Raw genomic sequence first — 23,374 nt, 5'->3', positions numbered from 1 at the left:
GGTGCTTCTCTCCCTGATTTTATGCTGCCCCCTCTTCGGGATGATTGGAGGGCAAATAATGGGAGATAAGATAACCCAATCTTCCTCCACAGAAGGGGGTCTGATCTGCTACTGGATCAGCCTGAATCAAAGGTGTGTGCACTCGTTCCGTCTAGGAAGCGTTGACTGAGCACAGCCTATGCGCTGGGCTCCTAACACACGTGTTATTTCGCTATCCCTGTTACAGAGGAGCAAGCGGAGGCTCCAAGGCAGTACCTCGCCCCGCACCGCGCGCGGCGAAGCCTCCTGAGCCCTTTCTACTCCGCAGTGAGAGTCGGGACCAAGCGAGGCCGGCGCCGTGGTCTCCGCGAGGGTCGCGCTGCACACGGCCCGGCTGGGCCAGCGATCGGCCGGCTCCCAGGCAGCCAGGGAACCGGGCGCTTCGGGGCTGCTCCCCCGCGGCCTCCTTCCTGGGCGCAGCGCAGAGACCAGCCCGCTAGGGGGCCTTCGTTCCGGGCCCCGGCGGGGGCGGGGCGCGCGGGGGGCTCAGGGAGCCCCAGACTCAGGGTCGGACCCGGGCGACCAGGCTCCCGGGAGCCGACAGTCCGCGGCCGGGCGCCCGCACACGCACGCGTGCCCGCCTCCGCCTCCGCCTCCGCCTCGCCGGCCGCGCGGCTCTGGCTCCGCCCTCGGGATGGGCCGCCGGAGCCACCGTCCGCGCAGCCCCGCCCCGCAGGGCCAGGCGCAGCGGAGCCGGCCGAGCCGTGTGTATGTGTTCGCGGGGCGCCGTCTCAGCCCCGGGAAGATGGTGGCGGCGGCGGCGGCGACCGAGGCGAGGCTGAGGAGGCGGACGGCGGCGACGACAGCGCCCGCGGACAGGCGCGGCGGGCGGCTCCGCGACCGGGGCGCGACCGGGGCCGGGGGACCGGGGCCGGGGGCCGGGCTGCGCCTCCCGCGCCCGCTGCTGCTGCTGCTCCCGCCTCTGCTGCTGCTGCCCTGGGCCGCCGAGGCCGCGGCGGCAGCGGCCGTGGTTTCGGGCTCGGTCGCCACCGAGGCCAAGGAGTGTGACCGGCCGTGTGTCAACGGCGGCCGCTGCCACCCCGGCACCGGCCAGTGCGTCTGCCCCGCCGGCTGGGTGGGCGAGCAGTGCCAGCATTGCGGGGGCCGCTTCAGGTGAGTGGAAGGCGGTGCCGGAGGGCCGGGCCCAGCCCGGGGTGCGGGCTCGGGGGCGCGCGAGGCGGCTGCGGGCCCGAGGGGGATCCCAGACGGAAAGTGGGGAGGCCCGGCCGCCCCACGGCGTTGGAGGACCATTTGCTTCCGGGGAGGTGGTCGTCTGGGGCCTGGGGTCTTCCTGTACCGGGCGATGACAAGGTTCGAGGCGGAGGTGGGGGTACCCCGAAGGGATTGGGGTGCGGCGAGCCACCTGGGAACAACAACAAAAAAGCTTAGGGTCCCCAAATGTATCAAAGGCTGTCTGTGATACGGGGCCTTCTTGGGGATAAGCGAGGTGTGAAAGGAAAGGTGGAAAGGGGAGCCAGTCTTACCTACACGCTCGGTTCCGACAGCCCCTTGTCCCCGAGGGCCTGCTGAGCCCCCCGACCGCTCGCGGGGAGGCGGCGCTCTGCACGGAGAGGGCCCTGGACGCGATTTGTTGGCTGGAGGTAGGAAGGGCAGGATTGCGAGGTATTCGAGATAGAAGAACCAATGGTTGCTGGCTAAAGGAAAGTGAGGAAACCAGCCCTTTGAAGCTCCCTGGGAGCAGCAGACTGGAGCACGGTCTGTCTGTCTGTCTGTCTGTCGGTCGGGGAGGGCATCGGAGGAGGTTCCTGTTGGCCCTGATTTCTGGGGACTATGGAGTTCTGAGTTGGCCTGGTTCAGGGCAGTACCTCTTGGAGAGATCACTCATTAATTAATTAGTAGTTATCTATTATTTGCTTCAGTTGTGCAAGGATTTCCAGATAATGCATACAAATAGATTAGCCAGACTTTGGCCTAGTTCACAAGGCGTTTGGGATATAGCAAGAACAAGACATGTACACACATAGCCCTAGTCATAGGGGGGCTACGGAGTCCCTCATGCCGTTGGTAGGTATTTACTGAACACTTAAAAAAAAAATCATCCTCGCCGGAGGATATGTTTTTACTGATTTTTAGAGAGACAGGAAGGGTGAGGGAGAGAAACATCAATGTGAGAAACATCGATCGGTTGCCTCCTGTATGCGTCCCAACTAGGAATGGAACCCACAGCCTAGGTAGGTGTGTGCCCTGACTTGGAATCCAGCCCGCAACATTGAGTATATGGGACGTGGCTCCAACCAGTGGAGCCACCTGGCCAGGGCTCTATTGAACACTTTTGATCTCAGATGTGGAGGAGTGAGGAAATACGGAAAAACAAGATAGACAGGGTCCCTGCTTTCATGGATCTTACATTCCGGTCAGGAAACAGGCTGTTAAAAGTAACTGTATAATTGAAAGAAAAGACTTATCCAATAATCAGTTTAGTATTTTGCATAAGGCCGTGGAAGTGAAGAGCAGGGGACAAAGGGAGGACTTGATTTAGTTAGGAATGGGAAGTTTAGCGACTGAGTAATGACTTTGAGTTGGCAAGACTGGGGAGATAGGCAGGGGCCAGGTCATGTGGATGGATCCCTGTTGGTTGGGTTGAGAATTTTGACTTTTAGCCTGTGAACAGTGGAATGGTCTTGTTTTCAGGACATTACAGGCTTTTTAGATGGTAATGGTCTTGAGCAGGAATGGCCTTGAAGGCGAGGCTAGAGCATTTTGAATTTGGGGAGCTTCCAAGATCAAGTGAATGTATGGTTGGATCAGAGGAAAGTTCTTTCAAGTTCTGAAAATCTGGCATGCCATGGTAGGCAGCGGGGGACTGTAGTGTGGGGAGGGGGGTGCATAGCAAGATCAGTCTGTACAGAGACAGTCGGTGGACTCACTTTAAGCATGAGCAATGGTGGGCAACTAGGTGGGAACAGTTAGTGTGGGTCAGGACAGCCATAACCAGAGATAGGATATGAGATAGGTCCTGAGTGGTATTGTAGAGGTAAGTGACAGATCTTTCTTTGAAACTGATTTGCTTTTGGGAAGACGGGGAGGGATGCTGAGGGGAAGAAAACTAGATTCTATTTTGGGCTATTGAGAAGATAGTGATGCCATTAAGACACACAGGGACACAGGAGGAACGGACCGGAAATGTTTAATTTTGCACACACTGAGATGCTTTCAGGGTATCCAACTGGTAGGACAGGTGTAAGCATTCGAGTTATCTACATATGAAGGAGATTGCCAGGGAGAGAGAGAGCAGATCTGAGTGTTCACATAGCAAGTCCAGAGGATTAGAGAAGAATCACTTGTTATGGGGCACAGGCAGTCCTGACACTGGTTGTCTCGGATGGTGTCACACTTGAGTGAAGGGGCTCCCCTGGTTATTGTGGACACTGCATTTGAGCCAGTTTGAGCTGGTGTCAGTGTCCTTTCCTTTGACTTTGATAAGTTTTATTATATTTTGTGGGCTTCTGGCATTTGCATCTTTAGAAATAAAAGTGAGAGGAACTTATGTCTCTGACCTTTAAAAAAGCTTTTTAAGTTTTAGTTGAAGGGTTATTTTTAGGGGAAGAGTGAAGTACTGGTTTTGATTATAGTGGTATGTATCTTGATTTAACTTATAAACCTCCTTGTTGTTAAACTAAGAGACGTTAAAATGGATACCTTTCTGGTTTGTATTGGCATCAAGTTGGTGTGTTTTTCAAAGCTTTTTAGTTCCATAAATCCCATGTTATAATTGTAATTATAAGGACTCTTTCATTAATTGAAAGGAATGTAGGATAATAAGAGGATTAGATTTTACTGAAGTTATCACTGAGTGCATATTAAATACCAGGGACCTGGTCAAGCATTTTCTTATACATTATTTCATTTAATCTTCAGGACAACTCTTACAGTATTGTATAAAATTTGGATTTTTGTGTGGTTGTAGTTAGAATATCACTTGATTTTTTTTCCCAAATGAAAGATGCTACAAAAATGATTAATTGCAGAGAATAAAGTTAATGGTGCCATTGTAATAAAAATAACTGGAATCTTTGTGGATGATTTCTAAAGCAGTACCACTTTCATTCATTTTTATGTGAATCTTTATAATTCAGTGATCTTTTTTTTCTACTTGTGATATCACCATAGAAATATTTCTTTGGAGGATAAATATCAAGTTAGAGAATAAAGGTATTAAGTCCATTTATGAAATTAATATGCATTTAATTTTTTAAAGTTCTTGCTATACAAAACTTTTGGGAGGATAGAATAGAATAACCTAGTGAATTGGAGCCTTGTAGTTACCCATGATGTTGAGCTACCTTCTATAGAAGAAAAAGAAAAGAAGTTGGCAGTTATTTAATACTAGAGGCCCGGTGCACAGATTCGTGCACTGGTTGGGTCCCTTGGCGTGGCCTGTGGGGATCAGGCCAAAACCGGCAGTCCTGCGCCACCTGCCACTCCTGTCTGCTGCTCCTGCTCATCCCGGCCCTGCTGTGCCTGCCACCGCTGCTCAGTAGGCTCGCTGCCTCTCTGCTGCAGTCTCCAGGCTGCGGTGGCCAGCTGTGAGCCCTGCATCTGGCGCCTGTCAGTCAGCTGAGCGGTGCTCCCACTGTGGGAGAGCACTGACCAGCAGGGGGCAGCTCCTGCGTTGAGCATTTGTCCCCTGGTGGTCAGTGCTTATTATAGCAACCGGTCGACTGGTCATTTGGTCACTTAGGCTTTTATATATATATATATATATATATATATATATATATATATATATATATAGCTAATATGCAAAGTGTCTCTTGGGAGTTCAACCGGGAGACTGGGAGTTCAATCGCTCGCTATGATTTGTGCTGACCACCAGGGGGCGGTGAGGAACGAAGGAAGGCCCCGGCCAGCAGCTGGAAGGCCCCAATCGGCCCTGATCGCCAGCCAGGTCTAGGGACCCTACCCATGCACGAATTTCGTGCACCGGGCCTCTAGTGTGTGTGTGTGTGTGTGTGTGTGTGTGTGTGTGTGTGTGTATATAGAGAGAGAGAGAGAGAGAGAAGAGAGAGAGAGAGAGAGAGAGGGAGAGATATCTGTTTTGTGCCTGGCATATACAGTAACTACTAGTAGTAGTCACAGCAGCAGCTATCACCATTTTTCTAGCATCCATTTTTTACAGGTGTTGTGTTAAGTACCTTTTAGGAATTACTCCTTGTAATCCTTAGATTAAAGGTATTCCCATTTCATAGGTGAGTATATATTGAAATTACTTGCCCAACTTATAAACAATTGTGGTTTGAACTCAGGCCTTGTCTAATTCCCAAACCCTTGCTTTCCATTGTACCATTTGACCTTTCATTTTTTTCTGAGTCCAGTCACCTTTTATGAACATTCTGTGGAAGGGCTGACCTAAATCCTTTGAGAAACACCTTGAGCTTCTTTTCCAACTTGGGCCTGGCAGAATGGCTCCCATAAAAAGGGTGGAGAGTAGAAGAAAGACCGTTCTGCCATCAACAAGGTAGTGACCAGAGAATATACTATCAATATTCACAAGCCCACCCATGGAGTGGGTTTTAAGAAGTGTTCCCCTCAGGCTTAAAGAGATTGGGAAATTTACCATGAAGGAGATGGGAACTCTAGATGTACGCGTTGACACCAGGCTCAACAAAGCTGTTTGGGCTAAAGGAGTAAGAAATGTCCCATACTGTACTCAGGTGTGGTTGTCCAGAAAATATGAGGATGAAGATTCACCAAACAAGCTCTATATGTTGGTTACCTAAGTACCCATCCCCACTTTAAAAAATCTACAGTTAATATGGTTGAGAACTAACTGCTGATTTTAGAATAAAGTTATAAACTGGCCCCCAAAAGTCATTTTTGCCTATATGACTGCCATATATCTTTTGTTCTTCTGTTTCTCCTAAACTTTATTGTCTTATTTTCTACTGTTTGCTGGGCATCTTTACTGGGATCTTTTAATGTCATCTCAGAATGAGCCATGTGTAAAACCAAACTTCTTATCCTCATTGAAATAATAGTCTTTTCCTTTGCACTTTCTTATTTCAGTAGCAAATCTGACTTTAGGTAAACAACAGTCAATATTTAAGAGTAATTCATTGCTCTTTCTTCTCTCTTTTCTAAAGTCTTAGAAATTTTTCATTTCCATTTCTCCTGTTGCCATTCTAGTGTACCTGGTCCTTTACCTCATTGCTAACCTGCCTCTGTTACACCCTGACTGGTCTCTTGCACTTCCACAGTCCATTCTACACTTTGTCACATAATCCCCTGAAAATATGTGTCACTATCTAAACCTCTTTTTTTTTCACTCCTCTTAACTGTAAATTGACTGTCAACAGAAGGCTCCCACTGCCCTATACACTGTCTTTTTTCCTAAACAAATTCTTCCACTTTATAGTTTTCCTGCATATTTGTTAATTCAGCACTATTCCGCCTCCCTGCCCCACATTCTTCTCTACTTATATAGATTCTACCCCAAGGCCCATCTTCAGGTCTCTATAATCTATAATAGCAAATTCTCCAAAATCATACCTGTTTATCTTCTTTTGAGATGAGTTATCAACCCGTTTAATTCATGGATAGCTACTGAATGAGTGATTATTATGTATTAGGTTATGTGCATGCCTTGAACATATGAATGCAGGTAAGAATCATGCCCTGCTTTCCCATTGGAGAGCTCATAATTCTGAAAAGCAGCTAAGTGCACAGGCAATCAGAAATCCTATCTAATAAAAGGGAAACATGGTAATTAGCCATACCTCCGCTACCTTTCCCATTGGCTAATCAGGGCAATATGCAAATTAACTGCCAGCCAAGATGGCGGCCGGCAGCCAGGCAGCTTGAAGCAAATAGGAGGCTTGCTTGCTTCAGTGACGGAGGAAACCAACGTTCCCCGCCTGCCTTGCTGGCCTTTGAGCTTGCAGTTTAAGAAACATTGTTACAAATATAGAAGCTAAACAAAACCCCAGAAACCTCTTTCAGCCAGCCGGGCTTCAGCCAGCAGGACCGCAACATTGTTTCAATTATAGAACAAACGCAGATCCCTGCTTTCAGCCAGCTGGGATCTCAGAGCTGGCGTGAGCAGGACCGCAACAGTGTTACAATTATAGAACCCAAACAAACCAGATACCTGCTTTCAGCAGCCGAGGCCTCAGAGCTGGAGCCAAGCCTCAGAGCTAAAGCTGGCCCAGAATAAAAAAAAAGAAAAAAAGGACAGGTTGGGAGCTTCAGTCACCCGCCAGCCTGAAAACGGCCCTCAGCCCCTCACCCAGACTGGCCAGGCACCCCAGTGGGGACCCCCACCCTGAAGGGTGTGACCAGCTGCAAACAGCCATCATCCTCTCATCCAGGCTGGCCAGGCACCCCAGTGGGGACCCCCACCCTGATCCAGGACACCCTTCAGGGCAAACCAGCTGGCCCCCACCCATGCACCAGGCCTCTAGCCTATATAGTAAAAGGGTAATATGCCTCCCAGCACTGGAATCAACGGAGCAGCGAGGCCTCCCAGCACTGGGATCAGCGTGACAGGGGGCAGCGACCAAACCCCCTGATCGCCCTGCGGCTCTGTGAGTGACAGGGGGCGGGGCCACAACCTCCCTATCCGCCCTGCTCTGTTCATGACAGGGGAAGGCGCCCCAACCCCCTGATCAGCCCTGCTCTGTGCCTGATAGAGGGGAGCTCCCCAACCCCCTGATCGCCCTGCGGCTCTGTGTGTGACAGGGTGCGGCGCCCCAACCCCCTGAATGGCCCTGCTCTGTGTGTGACAGGGGGCGGTGCCCCAACTCCCCTATTGGCCCTACTCTGTGAGTGACAGGGGGGAGCTCCTCAACCCCCTGATCGGCCCTACTCTGTGCGTGACAGGGGGGAGCTCCCCAACCCTCTGATCGACCCTGCTCTGTGCGTGATAGGGTACAGAGCCCCAACCGCCCTGATGAGCCCTGCTCTGTGAGTGACAGGGGGCAGTGCCCCAACCCCCTCATCGGCCCTGCTCTGAGCCCGACCAGGGGCTGCACCTAGGGATTGGGCCTGCCCTCTGCCACCCGGGAGCAGGCCTAAGCCAGCAGGTCGTTATCTCCCGAGGGGTCCCAGACTGCGAGAGGGCACAGGCCGGGCTGAGGGCCCCCCCCCCCCCCCCAGTGCACAAATTTTTGTGCACCGGGCCTCTAGTTAATAATAAAAATACAGGCAGGATGTGGTGCAGGGTTAATATGTGGTGGAGAGACTAACCTTTTGAGGGCTCAGGTGGAAGGTATACAGAGAAGAAGACGTTTTGGACGGATCTGAGAAGTTTAGTGTGACTAGTGAAACATGAATACTAGTGGGGGAGAAGGGCATTTCAGAAGGAGCAAAGAGCTTGTGCAAAGACAGAATCATGAACTGTTAAACACTTATTAGGGTATTAGTTTCCTAGTTTTGTGGTAACAAAGTGTTACAAAATGGGTGGTTTGAAACAACAGAAATCTAATTGCACAGTTCTGGAGGTCAGAAATCTGAAATGAAAGTGTTGGTGGGGCCATACTTTCACTGAATAAGGGAGAATCTGTTCCTTGCCTTCCTCTTAGTTTCTGGAATTGCCAGCAACCCTGGGCATTCCTTGGCATGCAGGTACATCATTTCAGTGTCTGCCTCCATCATTTCATTCTCATGACATTCTCCCTGTTTGTCTTCTCTTTTTATAAGGATGCCAGTCTTATTGGATATATGGCTTGAGTACATTTTACTAGTAACTTGAGTACATCTGCAAAGACCGTTTGTACATGAGGTCACATTCACATGTACTCGGGGTTAGGACTTCAAAATATATATATTTTTTGTGTGTGGGGGACATAGTTCAAACCACAACACTTAGAGAATTCAACATAGATAGTTGTTAGAGTATAACTTGTGAGGGGTGCCTTGGAAGGTGATAATGGCTTTCCCTCTGCCTTTCCTAAAACCTTCAGCTTCAGGGTGCATCCTTAACCTCGCTAAGCCATCAGTTCATTCCAGTCTCTGGCTGCAGTGATTGTTTTGAGGTAGGCAGTAATCTAAGATGACTCAATCAGAGTGAATCTCAGAACTTGCTAGAGGCCTCTCGGTGGGTGTTTATGAAGCAGATGCTTTGTCATCTGCCCTCTATGTGGTGAGGCTGTGGAACCTACAACTATCACAGCTGGCAGCATTGCTGTTGTGATAGGAGCCCACCTGAGGTCTGAGCAACTCCTAGAGGAGGGAGGATGTCAGAGAAGTGGAGTTGGAGACCTGATGACTCTGAATTTCTGGATCAAGACTTGCCTGAATGTACTTTTCAGTTTTGTGAGGTACTACATTTCTTATGCCAGTTAGTGTTGAATTTCCTGTCCCTTACAATATAGAATAATTTCTAACGTGCAGAGGGACGTAGGGCCAGATCATGAAAGTCTGTATATTCCATACCAAGGACTTTGGGCCTTATGCTTTTGGTGTTGATAACATGGTCTAAATTCCTGATATTTTCCTCCCAAGTCTTTCAATGTTCCAATTTTGATGGGCATATGATCTGAACCCTAAGTTACCATAGCCAATAGTTGTAGCTTGTTTCTTTGATACTGCTTAACTGGGATTGCCAACTACCAGCTGGAAATGAGACTGTTCTCACTGCCTTGTATCTCAGCCCTGTTAAGCCAGTTTTATAGTTGAGGGCTCAGTAATTGTCATTCTGTTTGTAAATTGTATTGGATATGATTTCTGTCTAAGTTCTTTTAGTGACAGACACCCAACTTATACAAGCTTAAGAGAAAAAGATGAGAGATTTACTGTTTGTTTTTAATGTGTTTTTATGGATTTCAGAGAGGAGGGGAAAGGGAGAGAGAGAAACATCGGTGATGAGAGAGAATCATTGATTGGCTGTCTCCTGTACACTGGGGATCGACCCTGCAACCTGGGCATCCTCATGGTTCATAGGTCAATGCTCACCCACCGAGCCATGCTGGTCAGGTGAGATTTACAGGTTTATGTGACAGAAAAGTCAATGGGAATATTGTTGGCTTCATGCATGGCTGAATCCAGTGGACCAGTTGTTCTCACTCTCTCCATCCCTTTACTTTGCTCTGCTTTTTACCGGCCTCACTCTCAGGAAGGCTAAGTCAAACTGGCTTAGCATCCTCCTGAGTTGAGTACCTGCTCTGGGAGTGGAGGATGAAGTTCAGCTTCATTAGATGGCATGAATTGAGAAAGAGGAGCAAGGAAGGAGACAGGAAAACACATGTTATGTTACCAGAAAGTGGGGCCACTGCTGGGCAGGTGAAAACAGTGACATTGCTGTGTATTCTTAGAACCTGCCATTTGGTGAATACTAAGTATTGATGATGAAAATTGGGAATGTTCTGGAAAATATTATATCAAGTAACAAAATGCTGATCTCCAGTTTACTAGGAATTCACTCTATCATTACAGGGATTTGTGAGAGACCCTTTAGGTAGAATGCATTATACTGGCTCTTTGAGATTACTACAGTGAGGATTGTCCTGTGTTGAGTTTCAATCTAGTAGAGCCAAGTCATTGAATGGCAGTTATTCATCTCCTGATTTTGTAATGGGGGAACAGAGAGGATGATGGGAGGAAGCAAACAAATATGTGCGCATTGTGTGAAATTATGCTATATTGGGAGCATATAAACTTTATATAAAATATAAAACTTAACTTTATATAAAATACTTACATAATAGACATGTAAAGGTTTTGGTTGATTCCTGGAAGATAGAGTTTACTTATCTGAAAAGATAATATATGGTTATTGAGTAAAAAGAAAAGTTGAGCATGAATGTCTTAATATATGTCTGAAAGCAGATATCTGACATTTAAACTTTATCTCTGCAAAAGGTTCCCAAGATGAGCAAATATTTTTTTATTTACTACAGTATAGAGGACAGAAATATATAGGAGAAAAGCAGAGTATGTTTATGGTCTAAACATTTTTTTCTAACTATGATTAACTGATTCAATAAATTTATAGGTTATCTTTATCTTGAGAATTAAATATAAAAGTAGTTACCTGGAACTGTGGCTGAACAATATGAAATCATACTATTTTCTCTCTTTCACACAATCTTGTTTCCAAAACTGAAATGAAACTGTAGTACTTTTCAGAATAATTGTGTCTGAAAATTTATCAGCCGCTAATCTGTTATGAAACTTGTTTCCTACTTCTGTGATTTCCCAAACGCATTGTGGCAAAAGTGACTCACATCCCTACTAGTATATTATGTACTACTCTAATCCTTCATTTTGTTACTTTCTTCCTTCCATTTTCCCTTTTTCTCCCTATTCTTTCAAACTAGCCCTTTATTATTAGCCCTTTTCTAATTTTTTCTCCTTAGGGCGACCTTCTTATATTTGCCTTGTTTTTTTCTTTCTCCTTGTTTTAGTGATGTCATATCCCTTTAACTGCTTTTCTTTTAGCACTTGAAAGCCTGCTTTCATTTTTATCTTTTCAATTTTTAATTTAAGTTTTCTGTTTTTTCAAGTTATATTTTGAGTGAACTTCAACTCTGTTTATTTTTTAAAATATGTTTTTATTGATTTTTTTTTTTTGAGAGAAAAGGAAAGGGATAGAGAGATAGAAACATTGATAAGAGAGGAACATCATCTATCAGCTGCCTGCACACCCCCTACTGGGGGTGGAACCCGCAATCTGGGCATGTGCCTTGATCAGAAATCGATCTGGCAATCCCTTGCTTCCTGGGTTGATGCCCTACTGCTGAGCCACACCTGTCGGGCCAACTCTAGCTATTTATTTACATGTTTTCTCATCTAGAATTCTGTCTTTCACTTATAGAAGTTAATTTTAGTCATGGTTGAATTTTCGATGGCTGAATTTATTCTTTTAGAATTTGAGATTAACATTGTACAGTAATTAAATTGAATGAATTTTTTAAAAAATATATTTTGATTTTTTACAGAGAGGAAGGGGGAGAGAGAGAGAGAGAGAGAGAGAGAGCGCCAGAAACATCGATGAGAGAGAAACATCGATCAACTGCCTCCTGCACACCTCCTACTGGGGATATGCCCGCAACCAAGGTACATGCCCTTGACCAGAATCAAACCTGGGATCTTTCAGTCTGCAGGCTGACGCTCTATCCACTGAGTCAAACCGGTTTCGGCTAAGTTGAATGAATTTTAAAATTATTTCCTCTTGGTCCTTTTTGCATTCTAATTAAGAATTTTCTCATTTGTTTATTAATAAATCTAACCATTAGGGGCTGACATTTTATCAGCTGCTGTTAAGTCACACAAAAGTCACCTCTCTTCACCAGTGTTTCCTATATTTTTGATTCACAGATCCTTTCGGAAAAATGTATACTCTTATGGACTCTCTTATAAATTAAAAGGTAATCTTTAAAAATGAATCCTGTTTTTTTTTTTTTTTTTAAATCCTTACTAAGGATATGTTTTCTTTTTCAGGATACGTTTTCTTTTTCCTTTTTAGTTAATTTTTAGAAAGGGAGGAAGGGAAAGAGTGAGAGAGAGAAACATCAATGAGAGAAAGGAACAGTGATTGGTTGCCTCCCATATGTGCCCTGATGGTATCAAACCCTCAACCTAGGTATGTGCCCTGACCAGGAATGGAACCTGCAACCTTTCAGTGTATAGGACGATGCTCCAAACAACTGAGCCACCCAGCCAGGGCTAAAAAATGCACCCTGTGTTTTTTCTTATTGTTGTTAATCCTCACCTGAGGATATTTTTTCCATTGATTTTATTTTTATTGTGTTTTTTTTTTTATTGATTTCAGAGAGGAAGGGAGAGAGAGAGAGAATCATTGACTAGTTGTCTCCTGCATGCCCCTTACTGGGCATCAAGCCTGCAAACTGGGCATGTGACCTTGACTGGAATCGAACCCAGGACCCTTCAGTCCACAGGCTGATGCTCTATCCACTGAGCCAAACCAGCTAGGGCTCCATTGATTTTTAGAGAAAGTGAAATGGAGGTAGAAAAGAGGCGGGGGTGGGAGAGAGAGAGAGAGAGAGGAGGGGAGGGGAGGGGAGAGGAGAGGAGAGGAGAGGGGAGGGGAGGGGAGGGGAGGAGAAACATCAGTGTGAAAGAGACACATTAATTGGTTGCCTTCTGCCGGTGCCCTGACCAGGGCCAGGGCCATTGAACCTACAACTGAGGTGCATGCCCTTGACCGAGAATCAAACCCAGGACCCTTTGATGCATGGGCTGATACTCTGACCATTGAGCACACCAACTAGGGCTACATCCTGTTTTTTATAAGATACCTTTAAATAGAGTAAAAAGTAATTTTTTAAAAATCATAACATAGATTTGAAATATAATTTGTAATGACATTCACAATATAAAAAATTTGACCTTTTCCCTGTTGAACATGTTGGTACATGTTTAATGTATTTTAAATTAATGTGTAAGGAAAAGCATGATTTATATACAAATAAAAAATGACATTTAATTTTGGGATCAATGTATATTAAAATAGGGATTTAATTTGACTCTGTACTATAAAATTAGACAAATTTCCCCTCCTTTTGTTTGATATTCATGCATTTGTGCTTTAAAAATTATTTCTTAGCATTTTTTTGTATTTTGTTTCTATGTCATAAAATAATAGTGGTTTTCAGCTATTTGTAGGCATTTCTCTGCAAATAGAATGGTTCCTGTATGGATTTTTTTTTCCCCAAAATTGAATAAAAAGGCCGAACTGGTTGTAATTGTTACTTAATTTTCCCCTTTTAACAATGGGATTTTTGAAGTGCAAAGGGCATCTTGCAAAGCTGGATTTTGATTAGATTTGACAAGTTAATATTGAGGTAAATTTGTAAATAGAGATAAATTTTTTTGCCCTTCCATGACTCATATTTTATTTTATTTTATTTATTTATTTATTTTTTTATTTTAATAATTTTTATTTCTTAAAGTATTACAAAGAGTATTACATATGTCGCCTTTTTCCCCCCCTTGACATTCCCCCGGCCCCTACCCACCGCCCCCCCCCCCCGCCCCGTGTCTTGTGTCCATTGGTTAATCTTATATGCATGCATATAAGTCTTAATCCCCCCCCCAACCCTCCCCAGGCTTCCCACTGTAGTTTAACAATCTGTTCAATGTTGCTCTGCTTCTGTATCTACCCCTGTTCATCAGTCCATACTGGTCCCCTTTATTTGTCCCAACCTCACTGGAGTAGTCTCAACCTCACCAGGGCCGTCTGAGCCTCACCAGGGCCGTTTCAACCTCACCGGGGCCGTCCCTACCTCACGGGGACCGTTTCAACCTCACCGGGGTCGTCCCTACCTCACGGGGGCTGTTTCAACCTCACCGGGGTCGTTCCTACCTCACGGGGGCCGTTTCAACCTCACCGGGGTTGTCCCTACCACACCGGGGCCGTTTCGACCTGACTGGGGTCGTCCCTACCTCACGGGGGCTGTTTCAACCTCACCGGGGTCGTCCCTACCTCACGGGGGCTGTTTCAACCTCACCGGGGTCGTCCCTACCTCACGGGGGCCGTTTCAACCTCACCGGGGTTGTCCCTACCACACCGGGGCCGTTTCGACCTGACTGGGGTCGTCCCTACCTCACGGGGGCTGTTTCAACCTCACCGGGGTCGTCCCTACCTCACGGGGGCTGTTTCAACCTCACCGGGGTTGTCCCTACCTCACGGGGGCTGTTTCAACCTCACCGGGGTTGTCCCTACCACACCGGGGCTGTTTCAACCTGACCGGGGTTGTCCCTACCACACCGGGGCCGTTTCGACCTGACTGGGGTTGTCCCTACCACACCGGGGCCGTTTCGACCTAACCGGGGTCGTCCCTACCTCACGGGGGCCGTTTCAACCTCACCGGGGTCGTCCCTACCACACCGGGGCCGTTTCGACCTGATCGGGGTCGTCCCTACCTCACGGGGGCCGTTACGACCTCACCGGGGTCGTCCCTACCTCACGGGGGCCGTTTCAACCTCACTGGGGTTGTCCCTACCACACCGGGGCCGTTTCGACCTGACCAGGGTCGTCCCTACCTCACGGGGGCCGTTTCAACCTCACCGGGGTCGTCCCTACCACACCGGGGCCGTTTCGACCTGATCGGGGTCGTCCCTACCTCACGGGGGCCGTTTCGACCTGACCAGGGTCGTCCCTACCTCACGGGGGCCGTTTCAACCTCACCGGGGGTCGTCCCTACCACACCGGGGCCGTTTCGACCTGACTGGGGTCGTCCCTACCTCACGGGGGCTGTTTCAACCTCACCGGGGTTGTCCCTACCACACCGGGGCTGTTTCAACCTGACCGGGGTTGTCCCTACCACACCGGGGCCGTTTCGACCTGACTGGGGTCGTCCCTACCTCACGGGGGCCGTTTCAACCTCACCGGGGTCGTCCCTACCTCATGGGGGCCGTTTCAACCTGACCGGGGTTGTCCCTACCACACCGGGGCCGTTTCGACCTGACCAGGGTCGTCCCTACCTCACAGGGGCCGTTTCAACCTCACCGGGGGTCATCCCTACCACACCGGGGCCGTTTCGACCTGACTGGGGTCGTCCCTACCTCACAGGGGCTGTTTCAACCTCACCGGGGTTGTCCCTACCACACCGGGGCTGTTTCAACCTGACCGGGGTTGTCCCTACCACACCGGGGCCGTTTCGACCTGACTGGGGTCGTCCCTACCTCACGGGGGCCGTTTCAACCTCACCGGGGCATGACTCATATTTTAAAAAATATATATTTTATTGATTTTTTACAGAGAGGAAGGGAGAAGGATAGAGAGTTAGAAACATCGATGAGAGAGAAACATCGATCAGCTGCCTCCTGCACACTCCCTACTGGATATGTGCCCACAACCATGGTATATGCCCTTGACCGGAATCAAACCTGGGACCCTTGGGTCTGCAGGCCAATGCTCTATCCACTGAGCCAAGCCAGCTAGGGCTCCATGACTCATATTTAAACATTGTGTCTTATGCTTTTCTTTTGTAACGTCATTTAGACCACTGGTTGAATAACATTGAGCAACCCTGGCCAAGTAATTGTTTGCTTTAAAGCAGTCATGGGTTTGCTGATTCAGTAACTTCCTATGGAAGAAATACAAATAATAATAAAATGAATATCTTTGTACCTACAAACTAGCTTTGCTGAATTTTCTTCATAGTAATATTATTATTACTCCATAATAATATAAATATAAATTATGTAATATAGAATATTACAGATACCAACCAAAGTTCCTGTGTTACCCCTCCCTAATCCTGTTTACCTTACTCTCTCCCCAGAGATAGATACTATGATGTAGTTGATGTGTATTGTTTCCCTTGCGTGCATGTTTCTAGTTTTACTGCAGACACACACATACACACATACCAGTATACTACTGTTTCCAAAAAACAGGTCATGTCTTTCAAACTTTATAAAAAGTAAACATGCTTTTCTTACCATAAAATACATTTTTTAATGCTTCTGAGATTAATATTTATGTTCATAAATGTAGTTTTACTAGATTCTAGCTATATTCATTACAGAATTCCAATTCATTCATTATCCTGCTGATGGTCATTTAGATTTTTCTAATGTGTGCTGTTACAAATTGCTGTAATTCACACTTTACATATCTCTTTGTGGATGCATGTATGATTTTTCTCTAGAATAGTCGTTTTTAAACTTTTGAAGCACCCAAAATAATTTAAAAATTTTATTTACTTCCTTGCATACATTTAGGTTGACATACAGATAATTTATACAATTATAAAAATGTATTTACATAGTTGCAAAGAATATCATTTTTGGTATAGTGTAGAGTTATTGAAAAAGGCCCATTATATTACTTTTAAAAATTTATTGAGTGGAATTCAAATTCCATAGTAGTTTGGTAACCATTCTCATTCATTTAAAAAAGATGTTTTGTCTCCTTTATGTTGTTCTTTTTTTGGCTTAAATTCTTATTTTTATTCTAATTCACTCATGAAATTTCCTCCTCTGGATTATGAATTCTGTCCAGTGATCTGGATGTTACCTTTATTTGCTTTTTCTTGCCTTTCTTTATTAGTATTTTTCTTTCCTTTTTATTGATTTACTAGAGGCCCAATGCATGAAATTTGTGCAAGAATAGGCCTTCCTTCCCCTGGCTGCCAACACTGGCTTCCCTTTGGCACCCGGGACCCGGGCTTCCCTCACAGCCCTGGCTTTGTTCGGAAGGTCGTCTGGAAGGATGTCCAGTCTCATTAGCATATTACGCTTTATTATTATAGACAGGAGTTCTGGATATTCATCCTGGGATTATATATGCAGCAGTAATCTCCTAGTGATTGACTTTTTAAATTTTATTTCACAATTTAACATTTTTACCTATAGCCCTGACCAGTGGGGCTCAGTGGTTAGAGTGTCAGCACATGCACCAAAGGTTCAGGGGTTTGATTCCTGGTCAAGGGCATGTACCTGGGTTGCAGGTTCGATCCCTGGCTCCTGATCATAGTGCATGCAGGAGGCAACCAATCAATGTTTCACATTGATGTTTCTTTCACATTGATGTTCTCTCTCTCCCCCCTCCCTCCTTTCTTTCTACTCTTTCTAAAAATTAATGGGCCCTACCTGTTTTGTCTCAGTGGATAGAGCATTGGTCTGCAGACTGAAGGGTCCCAGGTTCGATTCCGGTCAAGGGCACGTGCCAGGTTGCAGGCTCGATCCCCAGTAGGGGGCGTGCAGGAGGCAGCCAGTCAATGATTCTCTCTCATCATTGATGTTTCTATCTCTCGCCCCGTCTCCCTTCCTCTCTGAAATCAATAAAAATATATTTTTAAAAATTAATGGAAAAAATATTCGTGGGTGAGGGTTAACAACAACAGAAAAATTACCTAAAAATGATTGGATAAGTAAATAAATGATGAGAAGGGACAAACCTTACAGAAGAATTCTGAGTAATATAAGTAGATATTCCTCCTTCCAGAATGGGGAGCTTAATTTCTCTTCATTGCTCCCCTTGAGAATAGCCTAGGTTTAGTGATTCTTTAAGAAGCACCTTGGTTTCAGAGATATTAAATCAGAAAAAAAAGGCATGTATTAGATTAGGTAGAATATGGTCTTTTTAAAAAAATAGGTAATACATTCAAAAGCTACAAAAGGATATATGGTGGAAAGTTTTCCTTCCCTTCCCCGGGAGTAGTCAGTTGTTAACAGGTTCTTGTGTAGCCTTGCAAATGTGTTAGCTGCATATACTAGGATAAGCAGTTATATTTGTTGTATCCTATCCTTCCTTTTTTTTTTTTTAAATCTAAATGGCATACTCTGATCACTACCTGTACTTTGTTTTACTTTCTTCATCCTCACTGAATAATGTTATGTTGGAGATAGTTTCATACCAGTATATTCTTTTTAAAAAAATTGTTTGGTATTCCATTGTATGAATTTGCCTTAATTTAGATAGAAGAGTTGAATGATCTTATATACATGTCATTTCACACATTGGTGGATCTGCCTTTAGGATTAATTCTCAGAAGTAAAATTGCTTTACCAGAGGGATATTTGTATTTTAAATGTTGTTAGGTATTGCCAAGTAACTTTCCATAGGGATTTACCTAATTTACACTACCAGCAGCAATACGTTATGGCTTGTCTTTATCTTTCTTTGTGGTGCTTTTTTTTTTTTTTAACAGAAATTTCAAATTATAATATAATCAATTTTATCACTCTTTATGGTTTGTGCTTTTTGTGTTATATTTAAAATTTTTTCTCCCTATACCGATGTTGTAAAGATACCCTTCTATCTTACTTCCTCAATGTTTAAATTTGTTACTTTTTCACATTTTGATCTTTTATCTACCTGTAATTTATTTTTATGTATAGTTTGTTGTAATGATCTAATTTGATTATTTTTATTTGGTAAGCAGTTGTCCCAGTCCCATTTATAGAATAATATGTTTTTTGCCCTGGCCCGTGTGGCTCAGTTGATTGGAGTGTCCTCCCATACACTGGAAGGTCACAGCTTTGATTCCTGGTCAGGGCACATATCCAGGTTGTGGGTTCGATCTCTGGTCTGGGTGCGTACAAGAGGTAACTGATTGATGTTTCACTCTCACATCAATGTTTCTGTCTGTTTGACTCTCTCTTCTTCTCTCTCTCTCTTCCTCTCCCTCTCTTTCCCTCTCTATACTCTCTAAAATCAATAAAAGCATGTCCTTGGGTGAAGATTTTTTTTAAAAGAGAATGAATTAGAATATGTTTTCCCCCTGTAGATTTGAAGTACACTGTAGTCATATAAAATATCAAATTTGTCTTAGTTGCTTTTAGCCCTTTGCTTCTCTAATTTCAATAAAAGTCCTTGTTGAGATTTTGTTTAGAATATTGAGATTAGCCTGAGGAAATTTGTCATTTTTGTGATATAGAGTCTTCCCATCCAGACATGGTTTGTATTTCCATTTATTTGGGTTTCTTTTATGTCCTCAGATGCGATTGGGTGCATTCAGGGTGGTATGGCCATAGAGTCTTTTATGTCTTTAAGTAAATTCTTGTAACTTTTTTCCAAAGTGGTCTGATATACTTTTATTGGATTTACCCTAGACACATAATTTTGTTCCTATGATTATAATCTAATTGATGCATAAGAATGGAATTTTTATTGTTATCATTATAACATTCAGTAATACGTAGCTCATGAATCTCTCTGGTTGTCTGGGCAACTTGTTTGATCTCTGCTGAACTTACCTATCTGGGTCTAGGCTGGAGCTTGGCTAGACTCACTTGGTGGAGAGAGGGTATCACAACTGTCTCATCGTCTTAGGACCAGAGACTAGCTGGGTCTTAAAATCATGGTGATGGCAGAGCTGTGAAAGCAGAATTGATTTTCTCCTATATTGAACTTGTCTAGGAAACTGTCCTACATTTTTGTGGTATTGAAAGCTTGACTATCAATACAAAACTGGATTCTCCTGTTTTTTTTTTTATGTTGATAATCATGCTGCCAATAAATTGTGACTGTTTCTTTACTTCTGATCTGCATACTCCATGCTCCTTTTTCTTATCTATTTTCTGCCATACTTGACTGTTTGCTCATTTGCAAACTCTTTCCTCCTCTGACCTCTAGAAATTAGAGTACTTAAAGACACACTCTCTGTGTATCTGTACCCAATCCTCTTCTTATCTACATTTCGTATTCAGATGTTCTTAGTCCCAGGACTCTAAACACTATGAACTAGAACTCTTGATTTTTACTCCAAGCATGTTCAGTTCTCATTCTTGTCAGCATAGGCCAAAAATCAGGGTGTTTTCCTTACATACTCTTTTTTTCCCTTACCTCTAGACTATCATCAAATCTCGAGTATTTAACCACTAAAAATTATCTAAGAATCTGCTGGTATTCTCCCCCCTCCATTTGTAAGTAGGAGCCAGATTGTGTATGTCTTTCTATTCTTAAACATAAAAAATTCTGAAAAGTTTAATAAGGTGATATACAAATAAAAGGTGTTACATGATGAGCAAGAGTTGGAGTTAAATGTCAGTTTCCTTAAGCTTCTGTTTCTTTATCCTTACTAATTGCTTTTTCTTTCCTTTCATTACTGTATATTTATAGGGATTCTTTGAAAGGAATGTAGTTACACTGAGTTGATTGCCAACAGGATTGGTCTTTGATTGAATGGAATCCTATTTTGTGCTGTTTTGGGTCTAATATTCAGAGGCCTAGAAGATATTTTGGTTATTGGATACACAAGAAAGATCAAAAGCATATATTATGTAGGGGAAAATGTGTGTGGGTGGCTGGGTTTGCTTTCCAGGAAGAGATGGGGAATATGGTGTGAGTAAAAGCACAATTGAGATGAGAATGGGCATAGAGTGTTTGGGGGACAGTGTTTTTGGGAACTGACTTGGCAGAGTAAGAGGGAGGATTGACATTCTTAGTAGTCAGAATATCACGATCAGGAGTTTGAACTTCATTCCATAGTCTGTGCAGAGTCATTGTAAACACTTGACAAGGGTAGTAACATGGTGACATAGGTCGTTTAGGAATGTTGTTCTTGCTGTGGGATGCTAAGCAGACTTTGTGGGCAGTTCACGGAAACTGTAAAGGTAGCCAAAATCTTTGGCAGTAAGGCTACTATGAATTGTTTGGACTTGGAGTAGAGCGTAGCAGTGGAATTGGAGATGAAGGAATGAATGTAAGGAAGTCTTTGATGGCAATTGTATCATAAATTGGTCATACATTTGATGAAGGAAATAAAATAGAGGAAGAAGCTAACAAACGTTACACCAACATTTTAAGCCTGGGAGAATGGGGCTGTTTTATTATTTCAGGTGGGCTGTAGTTGATGGGAAGATATATTCCCCCATAAGATTAATTTAGTATCTCAAATTATTTGTGAAGGATGTGTCTAGAAACCTAGAAGAAACGAGAGACTACACAGAGCAGAGCCAGATATAGCTTGTGTCTGAGCCAGGTTTTTGGCTCCTGGTTTCTTTGCAGGTTGAGTTGTGTTGGTTCTGGAATTCCCAGTTTTTGTTCTGTATTGCCTTTTTATGCTCTGAGTTTTCATTGCTATTTAGAAAAACATAATACAAACTATCATTATATGGGTGCTTAAGGGAAGGCTTTATTTAAATTATTGAACTCTCCTGGTTCTTGAACCAAACTAGGCATTCACAAGGTACCTTTTCATCTGAGGTGATAGGGTAGAGTCAGTGTTCAGATGTTTTGAACAAAGGCTCCTCCTCCAGTTCTTTATGAACTGCCCTTCTCTCCAGACTGTCATGGGTACATTATAGGAATTTATTCTGGACTTTTTTGTAGTAAATTTTGTTTGTAATAAGAGCTCAAAATTTTTTGTTGCTGTAAAACTTTGTTGGAACTTCATTAGGCAGCAAATATTACGTGGGCATCCATGATGTTTTAGGCAGTGGAGAAAAAAGTGCATGCGGTATGTCCTTTAGAAAACCATGGCAGACTAGTGGGCAGAGATATTCCTCTCTGTCAGTGATAATCAGACCACATAGTAAGTCAACACAGAAGGCAACACTCAGCTCAGTACAAAAAACATTGGGCACTATTCCCAGAGTTCCAAAGTAAATTTGAACTGAGATCTGAAAGGGTGGTTAGGAATTTACTAGGTGAGGAAACAAGAAGGAGGGCGAAGGGATGAAGGGAAGTTAAGCCCAACAGAGAATTCAGGATGTGCTAATGTTTGGGGACTTACAGGCAGGTGAGTTGAGGGAAGAGTGACATTCGACATTGCTGCAATATGGGCTGCTTTGTCTGGGGAGCAGTGGCTAGAGATGGATCAGGAGAAATAAGTAGGGGTTGGATTGTGATGGACCTTTCATGCAGTGTTAAGGCATGAAAAGGTTTCCAAGCAGGTTTTGATGTGATCAAATTAGCCTTTGAGGAAGATGACAGGTGGCTCTGTAGAGAACTGGCCAGATCACAGAGCTGGGCTTAGTTGTTGCAGGAGACCAAACTTGGATGAGGAGAATTTTAAGTAGGGCATTGGCATTGTTAAGGGGGATAGGAAAAGGGGGGAAAATGAGTGGTTTTGTAGGCTGAATAAATGGGTGAGGCAAAGGAAGAGTTGATAAGTTTTGAAAGTCAGGGTGGATGATGACAAAATGGTGAAAAAAAGCAAGAGGTAAAAGAAGGGGACTAATGACTTAAATTTATGGCATAGGAAATATGAGTCTGAAACGTGGGTCTTGCTTTGTGCTGGAAATATAGCATGGGCAGTTATCAGCATGTAGATGATAGATGAAGCCATGAATGCAGATAAGGATTACTTATAGAGGGATCATAGAGAACTGGATGCAGGCCAACTCCAAGGACAGAGCCCAGAGTTTGAGCACAGGAATTGTCCCTTTTATTGACTCTTTCAAGTATTTTCTATTTTTAATTATTATCATGGATGGGTATAGTAGGATATCCTAAACATTAAGGTGCACAACACTCAGTTGTAATGTTGTATCATTTATAATAGTTATAGGTTTATTATTTTAAAAATAATTAGGACAAATGCTTAATTTGTTACATTTTAGGGCTTATTAGCATGAATAAATTTTCATGAACTTTTAAAAATTATTGTTAATACTCACCTGAGGATTTTTTTTTTCCTATTGCTTTTTTAGAGGGTGGGAGGGAGGAAGGGAGAGCAAAACAGTGATGAGACACATTGATTGGTTGCCTCCAGGAGGTGCCCCGAATGAGCTGGGGATCAAACTGCAACCCAGGTACGTGCCCTGACTGGGAATCAAACCTGAGACCTTTGGTGTGGGGGCTGGCTCTCTAACCACTGATCCACTGGCCAGGGGGAACTGTTTTTCATTAGGTTTTGATTTTAAGGAATTAGAATTAAAATTTTCTGACTGAGGGTGAGACTTTGGAATGTGGAATTGTTTTTAATATTTTTGCCAAAAATTTAGCTACTTTCTTTAA

At 44.2% G+C, this 23,374-nt stretch overlaps 1 protein-coding gene across 1 annotated transcript in view; it reads left to right on the top strand.

The window, feature by feature from the left end:
* Nucleotides 1-736: 736 nt before the first annotated feature.
* The window catches only part of ATRN (attractin), a 147,151-nt gene continuing 124,513 nt past the window's right edge, over nt 737-23,374 (top strand). Inside the window, exon 1 of the mRNA XM_070419991.1 lies at nt 737-1,152. Coding sequence (XP_070276092.1) covers nt 785-1,152 — 368 coding nt within the window. The 5' untranslated portion in view covers nt 737-784. The remainder of the gene's footprint in view (nt 1,153-23,374) is intronic.

This window comes from Myotis yumanensis, unplaced genomic scaffold (genome assembly GCF_028538775.1).
Source record: "Myotis yumanensis isolate MYYU_CA2020_CCGP unplaced genomic scaffold, mMyoYum1.0.hap1 SCAF_7, whole genome shotgun sequence".
Classification (NCBI taxonomy): domain Eukaryota; kingdom Metazoa; phylum Chordata; class Mammalia; order Chiroptera; family Vespertilionidae; genus Myotis; species Myotis yumanensis.
The sequence above is the reverse complement of the archived record's forward strand: the minus strand, read 5'-3'. Positions and strand labels throughout refer to the sequence as shown.